Genomic DNA, 21,496 nt, shown 5'->3' with positions numbered 1-21,496 from the left:
ACAAGCTGGTTGGGGTTTACTGTCTTTGCCTGCTGCTGGGAGGCTGAGGGAGCCGTTCCTGCTCGTGGAGCGAGCGGGTGTGTAATTAAATGCTCATTTCTCAGTAGTTTTAAAGGTTTGTGCTGCTTGTTTGTTAATCTGCTGCAGCTTCTGTTCCCTATATTGACTTTTCTGTCATCCCCTCAATCAAATTTATTGCACACAGGAGGATTTTCCTTTTCTTTCACTGTCTCTCACTCTCTGACTGGATGTCATTGATCACCTTATTAAATAGAAGCAAATGGCCTCCCAGCTGCTGTACCCTCCTGTAAGGAGAGATTCCATGCAGGAAACCCGTGCAAACCCTCATAGCTGGGGCAGAAGTTTGTCCCATGCCTGGCAAAGAATGCATGGAGTGTGGGAGAGTCCCCCAAAAGCTGAAGTGGGGGCATTAGGTCACATACCTCTAAGCCCTCTTTCTCTGCCTTGATGGAGGCCATGGACTCTCTGGTTCTCTCTCTTTACTGCAAGCCAGCAAACATGAGAGATCAGTGAGGTGCTGCCCTTCCTCCCTGGCCCATGACAAGTGCCTGAGAGTACAGCTCCAGCAGCTCTCTCCTTCCTGTCTTGTCAGGTGCTTCTCTGCTGTGGAATAAATCAGGAGCAAATTCCCCAGCTGACAGCAAGTGCTGGAGGTGAGAGATGCTGAGTGGGATCCAACCCTCCCTCTGTGGGGACGTGGGGAGCAGGGAAGGGGCTGAAGTCCAGGAGCACAGAGGGGATTTCATAGCAGCTCAAATACAAACAAGGAGGAAACTATGAGGCTATCAACTGTTTTGGTTTAATCAAACTCTCTTAACGTTTTTGCTCTGCTCTGTTCCAGCTTGGCAGCTCCCTTCCCTGCTCGTCCACCTCCACGCTTGCAGCCAGCCAGCAGCATAAAAAGGTGATTTCTTTCCTCTTATCTCTTTTCTTAAGGCTCAACACTGTGCTGAGTGTCCAAAGCTTCCCCAGGTCAAAAGCTCTTCAGCTTCTGACTTTGGGGTCTTCTGCAGGTCAGCCTTGCTGTGCAACCCCAGACTGCAGCCCTGACACCGTGCTGTGCCAAACAGCAAATGAATCTGAGGGGGCAGGATTGCAGTGCTAATCCCATCAGCAGTCTCCCCTTGCTGCTCCTTCCTTTCTGCAGGTGGATGGAAACGTTTCCTGCCAGCTCTGCTCCATGTGTAAGTCTGGGACAGTCTCTGTGCAACAAGATGAAAACCTGGAGCAGGATGCCCAGAGATGTGTTTGAGACCCCACCCCTGGAGACACTCAAGGTCAAGCTTGCTGGGCCCTGAGCAACCTGCTCTAGATGACTGCAGGGGGCTGGACAAGATGGCCCTTGAGGGTCCCTTCCAAACCAATGGATTCTCTGTGCTTTGGGCACAAGTTTGGTCTTTCACAGAGCTGCTGCCTGTGCTGCTGTGGGTGAAAATCCCCTCAAATGCTGCCCTGTGCTTAGGATTTGGCTTCCCGCTTGCAGTGCAGAACCACAGAGTATTAGAGCAGCTAAAGATAAAGGAGGAGTGAAGCAGGAGCTGGGAAGGCACTCAGAGGTCAGACTAATGTTTCAGTGATCAGATGCCTCTTTTGCTGCTTTGCTTTTGCTGAGTTCAAGGTGCAAGATGGAGATGGAGAGAAAAAAAAACATCTGGAGCTGACTCCAGTGCCCAGCAGGGCAGCCTGAGAAAGCCTGGGAGTGGGGCTGGGGGTTCCCCACAGTGTACACACACCCCCCAGCAGCCCTGAGTCATGGGAGGGTTTATTCAGTGAAGAGAAAAAACCCACAGAGCATTAACTGAGCAAAAACATCACAGAGGCTTTTAGAGCCCTCTTGTGTGTGATTTGCCAAGCCATGGGGCTCCAGTACCACGCTCAGACCCACAAAGCTGCCAGCAGAGCCTGTGTTGGAGGCTGTGGGAGAGGTGCTGGGGAAGGGTGAGGTGCTCCAAGCTCTGCTTTGTCAGGCTGCCTCTCCTGGGTCTTTCCATTCTTGCCAGGATTAGGATGTCACAGATACTTCATTGCACTTTTCTGGCCAGGCTGGATCCAGGAGCTGAGGCCAACAGGATGAGACCCAGCAAGGCCAAGTGTTGAGGGATGCACCTGCAGCCCAGACAGGTTACAGCCAGCTCTGTACTGCTTCGTGTTGGAAGCTGGCAGGAGAAGAGCTTCAGGGCTGCTCCTGGCTCTGGGATGCAGCAGAAGGGAGTGGTGACAGGACTGGATGCACGAGCATGAAATGCTTCTTGCTTTGGCTTTCCTGATGGACAGTCTAATTACTTGGCAGGCTTTGAAGGTTGGTGATCCTGCTCTAGCAGGGGGATTGGACTAGATGATCTTCAGAGGTCCCCTCCAACACTCACCATGCTGAGAGTCAACACCTCCGTGCCTGAGGAAGCTGGGAAAAGCTGTTTGAGGTGAGACCTTTAGGGCAAAAATCAGAGAGGAAGCTCTAGGCTGAGCTTTGGGAAGGGCTCCCATCACATCCATGGACTTGGATCTGAGAAGGAGCCAGGTATGAGCTGGTGTCCCTCTATCCCAGCAAGGAGCAAGGGAAGGCAGGGGAGCAGATGTGAGCAGGAATCTGTCAAGTCCCAGCAGTAACAGCCCTGAGGGCTGGCAGAGGAGCAGAAGTGCTAAGCTGTGTCCCTTGGGCTGGAGTTTTGCTGTACCAAGTGCTTGGCAGCAGCACTGGCACCTGAAGTGTCCTTTCCTGGTGGGCTGGCACAGAGGATCTCCCATGGCACCCTTCAGGCTTGTTGAGAGCTGATGGATGCTGATGCTTCTCGTGAGAAGGGGACAGGGAGCAGAGGACCCCTTTGGCCTAGGAAGGGGCTGGGGGCTAGGAGGCATCAGCCACATTCCCAGGAGACCCCAGGGTGGTTTTGACAGAAGCAGAGCAAAGCTCCCATTGAGGCAAAGGAGCCTCCTTTCACTGAGGCCAGGGAGATCTCATTCAGGCACATACCAGCTGGGCCTGGCATTGTCTGAGTGCCCCAGAGCTCACCATGGCTCCCACGAGTGCCAGGGGATGAGGCTCTTTCACCAAGCAAAGGAGGAAGGGCTGGATGAAAAGCTGCATGCCCAAGCCATGCCCCCCCAAGCACCCGTACCCCCCAGCTATTATTGCAGCTATTTTGCATCTGAATGAGAGCTTTCCCCTCTGCAGCTCACTTCTTCTGGGGCTTGAATTGGCAAATGGAGTTGTTAAAAACATCTCCAGCCCTGAGACCTGACAAGAGATGGTTGCCATGGAAATAATGGAAGTTGCATCATGAGCAAAATATCTTCAGGCCCAGAGCCAGCAGGAGGGAGGAGGGGGACACCTCGCTGGTCCACAACTCCTGCAGGAGCCCATGTGCCTCCACCTGATTCTCCTCTTGGCACTTTGCCCTGTGGCTAAAGAAAAGCCACAGATGCAGAAATGGGAAATACCAGCTTCAAGGACAGGGCTTGCCCAGGCCTCAGCTGCTCTTTCTGCAGTGCTGGGGCCACCACGTTCAGCAGAGCTGCCCTGCAGGCAGCTTTCTCCACCAGGACTGGCTGCAAGTGCTGCCTGTGCTGCCTCCTTGGGGTGCACTAGCCAAAAAATCATCATGCAATCACTCAATCCCAGACAGAATTGGGTGGGGAGGGACCTCTAAAGCTCATCCAGACCAACCCCCTGCAGGCAGCAGGGACATCCCCAACCAGAGCAGGTTGCTCACAGCCCCAGACAACCTGACCTGCACTGGTGCCAGGCATGGGGCAGCTCCACCTCTCTGGGCAGCCTGGGACAGGCTCTCACCACTCTCAGTGTCAAGCATTTCCTTCTCTCCAGTCTGAATCCCCCTCTTCTAGTTTCAAGCAATGTTTGGGTTGGAATCTAGTAAGGAAAACACAAAAGTTGATGTAGATACCAGAAGCAGCACTTGGCAAAGCAAGCCAGGCAGTGCTGGGAGCTGTTTGGGTCTGGTTAAACTGGGGCTGCAGAAACCTCACTCTGCTGCAACAGGGACTAAGAGTGATGCACTGGTGGGGTCTGGCCATGAGCATCCAGAACACTTTGGTAAGGACCAGCTGTGGGGATCTGCACCTTTCCATCTCTCTCAGGTGCTGTGCAGCATCTCAGCCCCACAGGACCCCTTCGGTACATGGGGTCTGCTGGGAAGAACTTGCACAGGGAAAGAGATGAGGAACCTTGGGGTGTCCTTCCCTTCCTTTCCCACCTGTCCCCTTTCCTCCTGTCCCTCACTGCTGGAGTCCCACCCTTCCCTCCTGCCCCACCACACCAAGTTCTTCACCCTAAAGCCATTTCTGCCCCTCTCTGTGTGCCCGAGGGCACTGCCCAGCCCAGCGGTTGTTCTGTGCCCCGGTGAATCATCCCCAGTTCACAGCCCACTCTGCCCCACCAGGGTCCCTGCCTCTCTGCAGCATTTGAGCTGCCTCTCTCTACCCCACCCCATCCCACCCCCTCCCTTTCCCGCAGGCTACTGCTGTTCCCCTGAGGCTGCCTGACCAGGGCATTGCCTGTGCTTGTCCCCGCAGAGGCTGGAGCTGCTCCCTGAGCTCTCTTCCACCTGAGATTCTCTCTTGCCAGAGCTGCTGTGTGCTTTGCTGGGGCTCCTGCCTCTCCTGCTGGGACCAGTGCACATTTCTCTGGGATGGCTGCGTGTTGTCTGGCTGGGATCAGTGCATGTTTGACTGGATGCAGTCCATATTTACTGGGATCAGTGCCTGTTGTGCTGGGGCTGCTGCTTTCTTTACCAGTTACTGCACATCTTGCCAGAGCCACTGCCTGCCTGCTGCCTGTTCCTGGCCCTGCTTCATGAGTCCCCAGCCCACCACATGTTTGCAGCTCCACCACATGCTCCAGCAGGACCACCACAGATTTTTCAAGGCTCTCCCCACATTTCACCAATCACTGCACTATTTTTTTCCCTTCCCTCCGGAATTTTTGCCAAGCTGCTGCACAAAAGAAAAAATTCTTCCCAGAAAGGGCCCTCAGGGACTGGCACAGGCTGCCCAGAGAGCCTGTGGTGGAGTCTCCATCCCTGGAGGGGGTTAAAAGTTGTGTGGATGTGGTGCTGAGGGCTGTGGGTTAGTGGCAGTGGCTCAGCAGCAGTGGTAGCATTGTGAGCTCCAGGGGAGTGGTTGGGCTGGATGAGCTCAAAGGACTCTTCCAGCCTCAACAGTTCTGCGATTCCATAGTTCTGTGACTCCATGGTTCTATGATTCTCTGTTTTCCCAGGTCAGTGCATTTTTCCTGGACCTTTTCCCATGGATGCTGCAGGCACCATCCCTGCAACCTCTCCCAGCTCCCAGGATCTGGCCCTAGCTCTGTCAGGAGCAAGCACACTCCCCTCTTGTTGACTCCGAGTTGCCAACCCTGAGGCTGCTCTGACACAAAGGGAGCGTGGCAGGGGGGCTCTGCCAGCTGCTTCCTCCCATCCACACACAGCCCTGCAGGGCTCCAAGAGATATTGCAGCCCACAGGGATTGCTGGCAGGAAGCAATCTGGCAGACAACATGTTTAGAGGAGACTAATGTCTCTGAGCCGCTGAACCATTTAATTGCCAATAAACACAGCCCACGTGGAAATAATTACAGAGACCCAGAAACTGCCTCATCTTCAGGGAAGGGAAGGAGCCTGCAGCCTCCCTGTGGCAAGTGCATAAAGGGAGCCTGCCTGGGTGCCTCGTGGTGTTGCTCCAGGCTTGCAGTGGCCCAGGAGGGTGCCAGTCCTTGCTGGGTGAGAAGGGTCAAGCTGTGCCCTTGGCTCAGCTCGAGGGCAAAGCTTACAGATGTGTCTGGTTGCCAGACCAGGCTTTGCTCAGGCTCCTGCTTCAGTCCAGGGTGGTTACTGCAGCACCTTTCTTGCCCTGTTTTGGGGCATCAAGAGCTGTAAGGACCTTAGCCCCAAACTTTATACCTCTATTAGCATCCCATGCATGCTGGCAGCAAAGAACCCTGATTAACCTTCAGTGACCTTTCATCCACTACCAGTCCCCAGCACCCTTTTCACTGGGTCCCTTCATGCTCTGTCACCTTTCTCTTCCAAATCCTCCTCTTCCAGGACATGTAAGGAAACAGCAGCAGGAACACCACTGCCTGGGACCTCCATGCTGCTTTTGCATCTTCTTTGTCTCATAGGTTGCATCTGGCCTGCCTGGGGCTGGGTGCAGCAAACAAGGGGGACCTGGGCATGTTTTGGGGCTGGATGCAAGCAAACGAGGTGAAATTTGGCAAGTTTTGGATTGGATGACTTCCAGAGGTCCCTTCCAGCCCCTCCATGCTGGGTTTTGGTGATTCAGCTTCCCAGGAACTCAGCAGCAATGTTGGCCCTCTCACAGCTCACCCTGCTGGTGCAGGGCATTGGCTTGCTGCTGAGGAGATGACACTGGGGACGTGGTTGGGGAAAAATGAGCTCTGAGACAGGGAACCAGGAGGTGTTGGCACCAACTGGCCAAGTGTGGTGTTCTGCAACTTGATGGCTGCCATCCTGCAGCAAACTAGGAAGCCAGGAGCTGGGCTGTGCTGGGACAGCTCTGATGTTTGACTGACACCTCAGGAATTCCTACAGAGGAGAAGCTGTGACTGCCCTGAGTGCCAGAACAGCTGCAGATGATGTGGGGCAGTCCCTCAGTGCCTGCTGAGCACTTGCATCCCTCTGCATCCCTATTTGGCACAAGAGCTTCAATGGTTTTGTCATTCAATTAACCAACAGCCTCTCCCCGGAGGGGGCAAACCAGAGGCCCAGCCGAGGTGGGTGGGAGACCCCACCCCAGCTGTGTGTGTCCTGTGGTTGTCAGGGAGCTCAGCAGCTTGCTGCAGGCAGGAGGTGTGTGGGGAGAGTGACTGGGAGGCAGCTGGAGCTGGCAGTGGCAGGCAGGGCAGTCTCTGAAGGGCCTGACCCAGCGTCCTCCTCCTTTCTGCAGGAGCAGGAGCAGGGCTGCCAAGTCCCAAAGGGGCTGGCAGAGAGCAAATCTGCTGGAAGAGGAGCTCAACAGTGTGAGGTGGTCCAAAGCCAGCGTGGCTGCTGATGCCAGCTAAGCAGGAATGTGGCCAACTGGCTGCTGGAGGGGTGATCTCCTGGAAACTTCAACCCTTTTCCTGACTGAGCCTCTTGCTGGAGACCCTTGCAACCCTTGGAAGCTGTAAAGAGAAGCAAACTGTTATGGTTTCTATATGACTCTTCCTTCTTCACCCCTGTGAGATGGGGAGAAATGACTGCAGGAAGCAGCTGCTGGTGCCTGAGGAGTGTCCTGGCTGGCATTGCTGGTGGAGCAAAGGTGCAGGACCTGAGACTGTGGCCTTCCTATGTCAGGGCTGAGCCAGGCAAGGTGTGAGATTAATTTCTGGCAGAGCAGAATCATACACTCAAGCCTAAAGAATAAGAGGATAGACCTTGTTGGGTGGAGCCCCAGTGAGAAGTCACCATGGTCATGATGGATCTTGCCCTGGGCTTACTCCTGTGGCTCCTTAGAGGTCTCAGTGTCATTCCTGCTGCTGCTGCCCAGCTTAGCTATCATTCTTTCATCTCAAGATAGTTAAGTGTGAATTAAGGCTCTCAGCCTTTGCTCCTCACAGAGATGCTCCAGGCCCTCCAGAGGATGAATCAACAAATTTATCCCTTTTATACCCCCTGGTTTCTAACCACATCTTCTTGAGGAAAGCTCTGCAGAGCATGTTTTGATCACCCATTTATCTCATTTCCTTTCATTAAGCAGATAAATGGTGTTCTCCTTCCTCCAGCCCTGTTCCTTGAACCAGGGGCTGCAGCTGCTGGGCTGCTGAAGTGGCTCTGAATTTGTTCTCAGAAGGCACTCAGGTTTTGGCTCATTCTCACAATGAGCGTTTTCCCACTCCCTGTAGGTAATTTAAGGAGATGAGCAAAGCCATTTGGTGGGGAAGCTGGGGGTGGAGGTTGCTCAGTGATTAAAGTTCTGGATGAGGAAACCTTCTGCCTGCTGTGAATTAGCTTTCCTGGTAAACTGTTTTGGGTGGTGGGAAGGAAAGGGTGGCTCTCACTTTGTGAGGAAAGAAGGGTGATGGAGCTCCTCTTGCAGGGAAGGAAAGGGTGATGGGTTCCCTCTTTCAAGGAAGGGAGGGGTGGGGGTCTCCTCTTTCAAAGCCTCTGAGCCCAAGCTGGGAGAAATAAAGGCCAAGAAGAGCTATTTAGGGCAATTTAAAGGGTTTTAATTAAGAGTGAGGTAATGGAGCTTGTGATGGGAGGAAATTAAGAGAGAAAGAAGCAACAGTGGGCAGGGGCTGGTGATTTCCTCCCTGGCTGGCAGGAGGACTGAGAGCCCAAGGCCATCTTTGTAGCTCAGTTAATGCTCAGTGGGAGAAAACAGCAGGACCTGGCCTGGTGCTGCCAGCAGGAGGGAACAGGAGTCCTGCTCCTCTCCCCTCTGCTTTCTGGAGTTATCTGCTGCCTGTGGGCAACTATGGAGCCGTGGCAGAGCACATCTGTGGGCTCTGCCCACACTGCAAATGTCTCAGCTGATCCGAGGCTGGGGTGGATACCTTGGACTCAGAAGCGGTGTCTGGGACTTGGAGACCACAGAGTTCTTTATCAGAGGGGGAAATCAATAAGGAAAGGGACCTGCTGGGGAGGAAGCTCTTCTTGCTTTGTTTGCCTGCTCTCCAGCAGGGGAATCTCATTCTCCTCTATGACCCTCCTAGGGAATTGTTCTGCATTTCTCAGCAGCCTTTCAGAAGAAATGGATTTGCATCTCTGGCCACGTTTCCATCCCCTGAAGATGCAGGAGAGCAGTGAGGAGAACAGAAAATGTCACAGGATTCAAAACACCACAGTGAAAACGAACTCTTGGTGAGCCTCCAGCCTGGCCTGGCTGTCACACAGCCCTCGTGTGGATGCAAGGACATCCTCTGGCAGGGTTTGTGCTCTGCTTGTTCCCCTTTCTCTCCATGGTGGAGCCCCTTCCATCCATGGGCTGTGGGAGGATGGGTGTCACCCCTTCAGGGACACCACGATGAAGGGGTGAGCTTCACATCACAGCAGCCACCCAGGATGGGTTTGCTAACCCCCAGCTCTTAAATGAGACACTGAGCAGACCAGGATTAGCTAACAAAGGATCGTTCCCAACTCCCACAGAGCCCACTCTGAACGAGGTCCTCCTTCCTCCCACTGCAGCCTGAGCCTGCGTCTCTCCTTGCTGCTCCTGTCCCTTCTTGTCTCTTCTGGTTTCTGTTCAATGTAATTGAAACCGCTGGGGGCCGCGGCAGCCCCAGCCTGTCCCAGCTGCACCTCTCTTCCTTTGCAGCTGGGTGGTGGTGGAGGAGGGGTAGTTAAACCCAGGCTGATGCTGGAGGGAATTCCTCGTTTCAGACTTTGTGCTGCAGATGGTCAGAGCCTCAGCCTTTGTCTGCTCTGCATCTTTAGCCAAAGGTCAGAAAGTTTTGGGTTGGCTCTTGTTTGTTGTGAGATTAAACCGGAGCAGAGCCTGGCTCCTAAAGCCCCAAAGTGCTGCATGCTGGTGGTGTTCTCCAGACCCTTTCATCCCTCAGGGAGAAACAATCCCTGTAAAGCCCTCAAAACAACAGGGAACAGGTCTGGCAACAGATGCTTCAATCTCCTTCACCTCAAGGTGACTTTGGCTTGGAGAATCTCTTATGACTTTGGGCTGCAGGTCCCACAGCCTCAGCAGGACCTAAAGCTTGTCCCCAGCTTCCTCATTGGCTCCTCTGGAGGGCAGAAAATTAGAGCTGCCCCTTGGCAGGCACAGCTGGGCTCTGCTGCAAGAGCTTGGGAGGCAGCAGGCAGGGAATGCAGCAAGCCCAGGCTGGGCACAGCGTGGGGGTGGGGAGCAGATCCTCCCCCACCATTCCCACAGCACTTAATGAGGTGGAAAGGTCGATGAAAGGTTGAGCTCCGCTCCTCGGCTAAATGAAATGGGATTTGGGGATTTCTGTGCTGTGCTGGCAGGAGGAAAGCCTCCTTCCAGCAGCTCTGCAGCCCAGCCAGGTGTGGTGAGGTAAGGAGAGCCCTGGGCCACCCTTCCCTCTCCTGGGGACATTCCCCAGCACAGGAAGTTGTTCCTGCTGAGGACAAGACTTCAATTATTATTTCTTTAAGCTGAACCTCAGCTGAATTAAAACCAGCCAGAGGTGGGGGTGATACGTGAGCACTTTGATTTCCCTCTGGGGCAGGTAAAGACAGGGATGGGCTTTGACAGGGGAGTCTCAGGAGATCTGCAGGCACCAGGAGGGGATCAGCAGGGGTCCAACCCTGTGACTTGAAAGGGAAAATGCTGGAAAAGATGAGCTGAGGAAAGGGAAAGGAAGAGGCTCCCTGGCCCCAGAGAACTTCCCAGGGCAACCAAGCCCCCGTGGAGAATCCCATTTAGAGCACCCCCTGCTAAAGCAGGGTCACCCTCAGCAGGTTGCCCAGGATCCCAACATCCATGTGGGTTTGGAATCTCTCCAGAGTAGGAGACTCCACAGGATCTCTGGGCAGCCTGCTCCAGGCAGACGTGTCCAAGGTGGGTGGTTTCCTGGGAGGTGATCAAGCTCCAGCCAAGAACAGCTCGTTTCTGCTGGGTTCCAATCAATACACACACACAGCCTGAGCTTTGCAAGCTTTTATTCGAGGGAAGGATGAACAATGAGCCTTCTGCTTGGCTTTGCTCCACCAGGAGGAGTGATCCAACCCTGGGGACAGCCCTGCACGGACACGAGAAAGCTGCGAAGCTTTGTGGGTACAGGACCAAGGTCACAGCCACCCACAGGCACTTTGCCTCTGATGGGTCCCCAGCTCTGCTGGCTGCACCACAGGAGACACCACAGTCCCTCAAGGACCTCCACAAAGGGCTCAGCAGGAAGGTGAGTTGGCATAACGAGGGCGGATAGGGGATCCTGTTAGGGTCCAACCGGTTGTGCTTGCACCTGAGGATGCCAAGCTGATCTCTGGCAGCATGAGTGACGGCCAACACCGGGGAGGGCTTCCGTGTGGTGGTGAGGACTTGCTGCCATTGGGCTTTAAGGTCTTGCCCATGAGGAGTGGTGGTATGCACGTGGCTCAGCCACATGGAGCACAGCAGCAGGTGCTCAGCCCAAGGCATGGCCTTGGGTGGCAGAAGCTGTCACAACCCTGAGGCAGTGGTGTTGGTGTCTATGGGCTGCAACCAAAGGCTCCTCCTCAGAAATGAAGCTATTCAAACAGGGAGGCGTTGGGTGCAAGAAGATGTTGTCTTCTCAGTGCTTGTATGGACCCAGCTGATGGAGTCTGGAGACAACAAGCAGCACCTGGCTAACAACCCCACCCTTCACCCAGCAGTTCCTGGTTGGAGCAGTTCCTCACCAGGACTGCAGCCAAGGAGCCTGAACATGACCTTAACCTACCCTGAGATCAGAGACAGACATCTTGCCCAGCAGCTTGAGATCCTTGTGGGAGCCCCTTGGGTCCTTCTCATCTGTGAAGAACACTTTCCCTGGTGTATCCAGCTCTGCCTGCAAGCTGCTGGCTGGACCAACAGAGAGCCTCCAGGCTGCTTGCACCAGAGGCCAAGCAGGTCACGAAAGGCAAGCAGTGTGCCCGCAGCGGCCACGTGCTCCCCTGACCTCCAGCAGGAGAATGCACAGTCTGAATGCACTTTGTCCTCTCAACAAGGGGCTGTAATTTAAGAGGAGAAACAGAAAATGGAACCACTCCTGGGAGAGCTGCTGTTGGTCCAGGTGGTTGCTTAGGAACAATCTCCATCCCACAGCGTGCAGACCTGCGCTGTGCAGAGAGGGGCCTCGATGTACCCAGTGTGTGCTTGTCCTGCTCAGCAGCTGAGCCACCTCCTCAGGAGGCAGTGGGGAGAAGTCCCTGTGCCCCACACACAGGCTGGAGACTGCTCTGGCCAGCTGTGAGTCAAGGTGTGGGGCAGGGGCTCCATACTCCACTATGATGTGAGACGTGGGGTGGATGTCCTACGGCCACCGTGATGGAAGGTGCAGGTTACAGACCCCCTGTGGAGAGGAGCTCCACACCCTCAAGCTATGGGATAGAGACCTCCTAACCAGCCATGGGTTGAGATGTAGGCTACAGACCCTCTGTCCAGGCACAAGGTGGGTGTAGGTCATATGCTCTGCCCCCAGGCAGGACTGGTGGCAGTTGGTGAGCAGTTGGACTTGGTGGTCTCAAAGGTCTCTTCCAAGCCCAGCTGTTGTATGAATCTGTGCTGAAGGTACAGGACATAATGCAGCCCCACACCCAACCATGAGTCAGGCTGTGAGGTGTAGTGTACAGACCCCGTGCCCAGCCTCAGCATGAGGTAAGGTCTGTAAAACCCTGTGGGACACTCACCCATGCCAGGCCCTCTTCACTTCCCTGCCCCACTACCCCAGCAAGACCTGGAGCTGCCAGAACGTGGCTGAGATGTTGCTCCTCACCACGCAGAGTCAGCGAAGCAAAGTTCACACCAGGTCTGAAAGCAAAGCTGATCTCTTGGGGTCCTCCAGTGAAGAGAACCTACTGTGCAGAGCCATCTTGTCCGAGAGCCCGGGGGGAGCATCTGCCAAGGTGGAGCAGGTGTTGAAGCGAGAGGCCTTGCAGGACCTGGTGCCGCAGCTCTTCCTCTTGCGGTAGAAGCAGCTGCTGAGGCGGAGCCAGAACTTGTCGTGCAGGGCGGCATAGATGAAGGGGTTGTAGCAGGCAGAGCTCATGGCGACCAGGTGGCACGAGACCTGGATGACATTGACATACCTCTTGTCCAGGATGGTGAACTCCTCATCGATGTCTCTGATGAAGTTCACCACCTGGAGGGGCAGCCAGCAGACAGCAAAGCTCAGCACCGAGACGGTGAGCAGCCGGAAGGTCTTCTGCTTGGTTTTGGTCCATTTGTCCTGGCAGGGACAGGCGGCCCCCGGGACGCTCCTCCTCCGCAGGTGGGAGGAGATGGCGCAGAAGGAGATGGAGACGGCCAGGAGGGGGAGCAGGTAGGACAGAAGGAGCAGCAGGCAGGAGTAGAGCAGCCGCGCTCGCTCCTCCTGCTGCCAGAACTCCTCGCAGATGATCATGTCGTGGCCGATGGCGTTCAGGTCCAAGTAGTGAGTGTGCAGCCAGGTGGGCAGGGAGGCCAGGAGGGAGAGCAGCCAGATGCAGGCCACGAGGCAGACGCAGGACCTGCGGCTCACCCTCCTGCGGAGGGGGTAGGCGACCACCACGTAGCGGTCGATGGCGATGGCGGTGAGGGACAGCACCGAGACGAAGACAGTGGCAGCCTGCAGCAGGGTGACAAAGTGGCACAGGAAGGTGCCAAAGAGCCAGCCCCTCACCTCGAAGGCGTAGGAGACCGTGAGGGGGACGCAGGCCAGGCACATGATGAGGTCAGCTGCTGCCAGGTTCCCGATGAGGAAATTGGTGGTGCAGTGAAGCTTCTTGGTGAGAGCGATGAGGAGGATGAGGAAGAGGTTCCCTGTGCATGCCACGGCCACCAGCATGGTGTAGAGAGGGATGAAGAGGGGCTTCAGCTGCAGGAGGAGGTCCAAGCCAGTGAAGAGAGGATCTGAGCTGTTGTGCCAGGAGTCATTGGGCAGCTGGCTGTGGGACATGCTGTGGTCCTGCAGCTGATGCTGCTCCCTCTTGCTTTGAAGTCAAACCAAGATGAGACTCTCAGTCCTGGAGAAGAAAGAACCAAGCTTTGGTTGTGCTTCTGGGCAGAAGAACTCCTCCCCAGGGCTCAGGTCCTCTTGCACAGCCCCACAGTGATGGGCAGTAGAGCTAAAGGACACCCTGATGGTTTAAGAGTGGCCATGGCCCGTGGCAGATGCAGCAGAGCTCCAGTGTGGGGAGGACAAGGAACTGGCTCTGGAATGGTTAACCAACCCAGCACGGGGCTGCAGGACCAGGAAAGGAGCTCAGGATGTCTCCTGGAGGGTAAGTCAGGAGCTGTGCCAGCATGAAGCATGGAGAGAAGGCACTCCTGCAGGTTTGCTTTCCATTCTTCTCCTGCCAGCACCATCCCAATCCCACCACTGCCCTCCAGCCCCTTGCTCTCCCACCCCACCATTCTCTACCCCATGAGGTTATTTCCCCCTCGGTTATTTCTCTACCACCCATGGAGCTCAGGTGTCTCCTGCCCAGCTGGTTTTCGTCCCAGCAAGAGGGAATTTGTGGCTCTCTGAACATGTCCACAGACCTCAGAGCAGCAGGAGGGGGAGTAAGGCAAACATATTCCAGCAGAAAGTGGGAGGAAATGCAGACCCCCCCCAGGATCCTCCTCCCGGTGCCCACAGCATCAGACTGAGCCTCTCTGTCCCTCACCAGCACCTGGACACTCTAAATCTCTTTCCTGAGTGTCCACGGGGGCATGGGGAGTCAAACCAGCAGTAATTAAGTCTCCCTAGTAATTAAGGGGGGGACGTTCTGGTTTCTTACCTCAGGGCTGCACAAGCTGCAGGTGATGCAGCTCCAGGTCCCATGTCCTGCCCCAGTGTCAGGAGTTCCACCTCACCCCTCTCCAGGAGCTGGACCAGCCCCTCTGAGCATCCCCAGGCTCCTTCTCCAGCAGCTCTGTGCCACTGGTCCAGCTGGGACCGAGCCCAAGGCTGGGGCGCTCGCACTGACCTGACCAGGGGTGGGGGGCTGCAGCCTCGCCGGTATTCCCGGGAAGGTGAGGAAAAAGCAAATCCTTCCCAGCGGTTCTTCACCAGGAGCTCCCCAGCAGCTCCCGCTGGCAGCTGCCTTCTCTCGGGTTTGGGTGGGATTCGGGCTGCTTGGAGCTTTTAAGGCGTGGAGAATCAGGACATTCCCACCCCCCGTGCTCGGCGTTCCCGGTGTTACCGGCGACGCGCACATCCCACCCTCCCCGCCGCAGGTACCCACCCCACAGCCCCAGCCCCGGCGGCGCAGGGGGCGGCGGCGCTGCGCGGGGTCCGGGGGGGGATCCAGGAATGCTCTGGGATGCTCCGGGAATGCGCCGGGATGTTTCGAGAGTGCTCGGGGGGTGCTCCAGAGCTGCTCAGGGATGCTGTGGGGTGCTTCAGAGTTGTTTCGGGGATGATCCAGGGCTGCTGCGGGATACTTTGTGGGTGTTCTGGGGATGTTCAGGGAATGATCCGAAGATTCTCCGCGATGATCCGAGAGTGCCCCGGGATGCTCCAGGGATGCTGAGGGATGCTCGGGATACTCTGGGAATGATTTAGAGGTGCTCCGAGACTGCTTCAGGGGTGCTCCAAAGATGATCCGGGGCTCATCCCCCGAGTCCAGCTAATCCCCTAGACCCGCTTGGAACCCCCGGGAAATGAAGGGAGAGGAGGAGGGGGCGCTGGCAGGGGGAAAAGGGAGGGCTAGGGGGGGAAAACGGGGTGGGCGGGCACAGGGACCCCGCGGAGCTCCCGGTCAGCGGCCGCAGCCGCCCCTTTGTGGGGTGCTAGCCCTGGGGAGCAGAGAGGGGACGGCAGAGTTGGGGGACAGTAGCTGCGGGTCAGGGGGGCCCCGGATGTAGGGCGATGGGCTCACAACAACTGGGTGCTGGTGGCCCAGCCGTGGGGCAGTGGTCAGCCGGCCATGGGGTGAGGGTGGTCCAGCCATAGACCGATGGGCACTGAACCACAGAGCAAGCATAGCCCCAGTGATTCGAGACCCCCAGACAGCCGTGGTGTGGGGACAGGCGTGGGGCAGAGTGTGTGCCCCGTGGAGCTGAACTCCCCCATGGCACACTGCCCCCAAACCAAAGTGAATTCTGCTTCGGGGCTGGGGGCAGGGGAGCTGATTGTTGCATGGAGCCCCCAGCACTGGGGAGGGATAAAATTGCCACTTTTCCTTTTATTTCCTGGGGGATAAGAAAAACTCAGGCCAGGGCTGGATCCCAGCTGCCAGGAGCAGTGCTGGTACCACCAGCCTGGAAGATTCTGGCTGCTCCCTGTACCTACCAACCCCAGCCCCACTTCCTGCCCCTGGGAGAGGAGGCAGCACTGCCCCAAGTGCAGCCACCAGGTCCCTGTCCTCTCCACCAAGCCACCAGCTTCTCCTATGGCCCAGGAGTAGCTCAGGTCACCCTTCATGGTGGCTGCTCTGGGGAAGCTTGGTGCTGGCAGGATAGGCATGCAGGGGCACCAGGAATCTGTCTCCCTTGCAGTCCTCAAGTGTTTGCCCTCAAGGGAACATCAACAGAGAGATTTCTAAGAGCTTGGTTAAAAAAGCTTTGGCACTAAAATGCTTTCTGCACCGGCACTTGACAAAGCTTCTGAGATGGGCACTGAGTGTTTGGGGACACACAAGAACCAGGATTAGGATTTCCTTGCTTGACTGCTCCCTCCTGTGTGTTTACAACCTCCATGTCCTTAAACCCAAGTGAAAGCCATCTGCAGCACTGCTGCCTCTCTGGAGGACGCTGTGGCAATTTCCATGGCTACTGTGTGATTCTGTTATTGATTTCCACCCAGCTTCTCTCCCTTTAGGCTGCAAGTCTTGGTTCTGGAGACAGCTGAGGACATCTGGAGCCTTGGAGGACAGGCTGAGGCCATCACCCAGCAACACAATCACAGAAGTGTAGGGGTTGGAAGAGACCTTTGAGCTCATCAAGCCCAGCTGCTCCCCTGGAGCTCACAATGCCACCGCTGCTGCTGAGCCCCTGCCCCTAACCCACACCCCTCAGCACCACATCCATGCAGCTTTTAAGCCCCTTCAGGGATGGAGACTCCACCATCTCCATGGACAGCCTGTGCCAGTGCCTGAGAGCCCTTTCTGGGAAGAAATTTTTCCTAATATCCAACCTGAAGCTCCCCTGGCACAGCTTGAAGCCATTCCCCTTTGTCCTGTCACTTGTTACATGTGAGAAGAGATTGTCCCCTCCTGGCTCCAACCTCCTTTCAAGGAGCTGTAGAGGATGATGAGGTCTCTCCTCAGCCTCCTCTTCTGAGGAGACCTCATGGCATCCTCCAGCCACAATCCAGGGTGGGTTGTGGGCTTAGGACAGGCAAGACCCATAGAGCTTAAGCCACCAGAACTCTTCCTTTGCTCAGCCCAGCAGGTGTCTGATGTGCTTTGCCTGGCTGAGTGTGGATGAGCTGTGTGGGCACAGCCCCAGAGGTGGCTTTGCTAAAATCCTGCAGTGGGACCCCCGAGAGCTGCTAGGGCAGCGAGACCAAGGCTTCAGCTGTGCCCACAGCAGCCAAAGGTGCTTGAGGAGGTGGAACCAATTCCCCAGTTAACCATGAATTATCACACCAAGCCTTTTTCAGGGGGGACTGCTCCTGTTCAGCAGCTCCTCCTGCTCTGCAGAGCCCAGCAGGCTATTTGCTAAACTTAGGAGCAGTGATTTTAGCACCTGGGGAAGCACAAAAAGATACAGTGAGTAAAAAAACCCAAACCAGGTTTGTTCTGCTGGCTGGGAGAGGGAAGAGCTGCCGGTGGCGGTGAGGGGGCTCCACCTCCTCTGCCCGGAGGGATAAAGCTGCTTTGGCTCACAGGGAAAAGCTCCGTGGCACCGATCCTGCACCGTGTTCAGGGCAGAGGTGAGGAGGGGCTTCTCCCTGGTTTTATTTACCCTTCTTTCCTCACACCTTTGTAACCTTCTTCTACTCAAATGCCTTTTCTGTTTCGTTAAACTTTCCTTCTTACTTCCACATCGATGCAAGACTATTTCTGTGGCAAGTTGACCTCTTTTCTTCTCCTGCCTGATTTGCTTTTCCCTCCAGGGAAGAAGGGGAGAGGGGAGGCAGCCCAAATCTGTTCCGTATGAGGCTCTGGGGCTAGCAGGAAAGCTTCAACCACAGCACCCTTCAGGACTGGAGACCCCCTGCAGGTGCGTGTGGAGAAGGGGTGAGTGACCACCCCTGATCCTGACCCTGACCGTCAGGGTGGCTGCTGCAAGTGCTGCTCTTTCAGGTTGCATCTTCCCCTCTGCTGTGCCCACACAAGCTGTGGTTTCTCCTCCATCCTCTCTCCCACCCTTTTGACCACTTTCTGAGGCCACCTCAGCCACTTCAGAGCTGCCTTCTCCCTGCCGGTATGGTTTTTTCCTTTCAGAAAGGTTTTCCAGCTTGTTTCAAGCCAGGGAGCTGCCAGGTGGGAGGCTGGACGGGAGGAAAGGGCTCTAGACACAGGGTCCTGCGAGAAATGAGCCCTAATTGGGCATTTATTAGTGTAAGGGAGCTGCCTCCGGTGATTGAATGGAGGAGCAGGAGGAGGGTAATGATGTCTGACTGCTGCTGAGGGGTGAGTGGCCAACACTAACCTCGGTGGCCAGTGACTGCAGTAACGATTCCATTTCCATGACATTAGGCAGGAGTGCTCTGCCAGGCTGGGTGGTAATGAGCTGAAATTAACCCTAGGGCTAATTACCTTGCTGTCCTGAGCCTGCCGTGATGCTCAGGCAGGGCGAGGCAGGGCAGGGCAGGACCCCTAGAAGGCTTTGAGCCCTTTGGGTTGGTTTTCAGCAGGGAGGGAACCCACAGCAAGCAGTGTATGGAAACCCACCTCTGTACCGGGACAAAACTGCTCCAAAAGGAGCCAAGAAGCTGTTCGTGGCTGGCACAGACCCTCTCTATCCCAGCTCCTCCTCAGCAGCAGCTCTGGTTGTGCCCAGGTCTCCCAGGAGCAATTGGTGCCACAGAATCATAGAATGCTGTGGGTTGGAAGGGGCCTCTGGAGATCACTGAATCCAACCCCCTGCCAGAGCAGGGTCACCCAGGGCAGGGCACAGCCAGATGGGTCTGGAAAAGCCTCCACAGCCTCTCTGGGCAGCCTGCTCCAGGGCTCCAGCGACCTCACAGCGAAGTTTCTCCTGATGTTGAGGTCAAACCTCCTGGGTTCCAGCACTCCACACATTCAGCCCTGGCAGGTAACCTGGCATGTGGCTTTGGGATCATGATGGAACTTTCCTGAATTCCCCTCCCCAAATGGCTCTGGGGAAATCTGCCTGGGGAATGGTGGAAGTGCTGACTGGGGGCTGTGGGGGAGGTTTCTAGGTAAGGTTTGTCCCAGCTGGGCAGGGCAGGAGATGGTCTCTGAGATAAAACAAAGCTGAAAGTGTTTGGAAGTGCAAGTTGGGAAATGGCCTCCCTGGGCAGCCCAGGAGGCTGAATTCCCCAGGGACTTGCTGATGGGTTTGGGTCACTGAGGGCAGAGGATTACAAAGGTACTGGAAAGGCAATGAGCACCCAGAAATCCACCTGGGCTTGCAAAGTGCGTCCCAAAAGACATGAGAAGCTGCTTTCCCCAGCCACAAACAGCATCTTCCAGCTGGAATTCTGTGGTGAAGCTTTTAACAGAGGTGTCAGGACAAACACTGCAAGGATAAAGCTCTTGGCTCTTCAGAAACCTGCCAGGGACCTGCCTGGGAGCAGGGGTTGTCCCTCCTGAGCAGACTGAGGCTTTGTCGCCTTTATCTTTCCTTTTCAAACGGCCACAGGTCTCCTGTGGAAGGAAAACCAAACCTGTGCTGCTCCAGCAGCCTGGCCTGGAGTCAGAGGAGCTAATTACTGTGTGCCCCACCAGCAGGTGGGGTGGGGAAGGTTAACCTGGCTGCCAGGTTCAACCTTGCCCACCAGCTCCACCTTCCCTGGGAGCCTTTGATTCCACATCCAACCAATTTTTCATCTTTTGCTTAAGAGCTTGCTGAAAGGAGGGAGGAGCACAGATAATCAGCCCCAGGGATGGCTTTGGGTAAGAGGAATGGCAACTGTCAGAAGCTCACTTTGGTGAGAGGAGGCTGTGCCTCTGTCTGACAGCTGAGGGTTGGGGTTATTAAAGCTGCCTGAGAGCAGACTCAAGGGGCAAGTTCTGATCACAGCAGGACCCAAATCATCTTTGCCTCCACATCAGAGTCTGGCTGAGAGCTGCTCTTAATTTCAAAGAGCAGAACAATCTGATAAGGGAAGCAGAAGGCTCTTGACAGATCACTTGAGGAGATGGAGTTTGAATGTGACAGCAGAATGGTGACTCACTGGGTGCTGGGGCAGAGCACATCCACCCTGAGTCACTCTGAGCACAGGCATGCCCTGGCCAGGGTAACCCAGCAGCAATGCTGGGAGCTGCTTATCCTGGAAACCTTATTCTGACCTCATCTTGCTGCTTCCAGACACCCCACAGAAGTCACTCTCATTCCAAACCTCATACTGCCCCACACCAGGACTTGTCTCTGAATGGAGCCATGGGTTGGGAAGCTGCAACCTGCTCTGCTGCCCTTGTCTGTGAGCACAGTGCTTGAGGCACCTGCTGTGACATCCTGGGGTCCATCCCACCCCACACAGATAATGACCAGGAAATGGAGTTTGCTGTGAGTTTTATCTCTGCTTTGTGCTTTTAGAAGCAACCACAGGTTCCTGGCTTGGATAAGCAAGCCAGCAGGACCAGGGCAGGGATTTCCCCCTGGACTGGGCACTGGTGAGGCCACACCTCAAATCCAGGGGTCAGTTTTGGACCTCCCATTCCAGGAAGGACATTGAGGGGTTGGAGAATGTCCAGAGAAGGACAACCAAGCTGGGGAAGGGTCTGGAGAACAGCTCTTGTGAGGAGCAGCTGAGGGAGCTGGGGCTGTCCAGTCTGGAGGAGGCTGAGAGACCTCATTGCTCTACAGCTCCCTGAAAGGAGGTTGGAGGCAGGTGGAGGTATCATAGTATCATAGTACCATTCAGGGTTGGAAGGGACCACAAGGATCATCTAGTTCCAACCCCCCTGCCATGGGCAGGGACACCCCACACTAGATCAGCCTGGCCAGAGCCTCATCCAGCCTGGGCTTAAACACCCCCAGGGACGGGGCCTCGACCACCTCCCTGGACAACCCATTCCAGGGTTTCACCACTCTCATGGGGAAGAACCTCCTCCTCACATCCAGCCTGAATCTCCCCACCTCCAGCTTCATTCCATTCCCCCTAGTCCTATCACTACCTGAGAGCCTGAGCAGTCCCTCCCCAGCCTTCCTGTAGGCCCCCTGCAGATACTGGAAGGCCACAATGAGGTCACCTGGGAGCCTTCTCTTCTGCAGACTGAACAGCTCCAACTCCTTCAGTCTGTCCTCATAGGAGAGGTGCTCCAGCCCTCTGATCATCCTTGTGGCCCTTCTCTGGACACCTTCCAGCACCTCCACATCCTTCTTGTAATAGGGGCTCCAGAACTGGAGGCAGTACTCCAGGTGGGGTCTCAGCAGGGCTGAGCAGAGGGGGAGGATCACCTCCCTTGCTCTGCTGGCCACACTTCTCCTGATGCAGCCCAGGATCTGATTGGCTTTGCGGGCTGCAAGTGCACACTGAGAGCTCCTGTTGAGCTTCTTGTCCACCAGCACCCCCAAGTCTCTCTCCTCAGGGCTGCTTTCCAGCCAGTCCCTGCCCAGCCTGGATTTGTGCCTGGGATTGCCTTGACCCAGCTGCAGGACCCTGCACTTGCTCTTATTGAACTTCATGAGGTTGGCTTGTGCCCACCTCTCCAGCCTGTCAAGGTCCCTCTGGATGGCCTCCCTTCCCTCCAGCTGTCTGCTGCACCACAGCTTGGTGTCATCAGCAAACTTGCTGAGGGTGCACTCAGTGCCACTGTCCATGG

At 55.8% G+C, this 21,496-nt stretch overlaps 1 protein-coding gene across 1 annotated transcript; it reads right to left on the bottom strand.

Annotated features, from left to right (window-relative positions):
* Positions 1–12,459: 12,459 nt before the first annotated feature.
* LOC137446183 (prolactin-releasing peptide receptor-like) lies at positions 12,460–13,566 on the bottom strand (the record flags this gene model as incomplete). The annotated part of the gene is made up of 1 exon (XM_068148570.1): positions 12,460–13,566. A coding segment is annotated over exon 1 (1,107 nt), but the record flags the coding sequence as incomplete, so codon positions are not given.
* Between the last annotated feature and the right edge of the window lie 7,930 nt (positions 13,567–21,496).

This window comes from Melanerpes formicivorus, unplaced genomic scaffold (genome assembly GCF_026170545.1).
Source record: "Melanerpes formicivorus ecotype bairdi unplaced genomic scaffold, bMelFor1.0.p_v2 SCAF_16, whole genome shotgun sequence".
In the NCBI taxonomy this organism is placed as follows: Eukaryota; Metazoa; Chordata; class Aves; order Piciformes; family Picidae; genus Melanerpes; species Melanerpes formicivorus.
The sequence above is the reverse complement of the archived record's forward strand: the minus strand, read 5'-3'. Positions and strand labels throughout refer to the sequence as shown.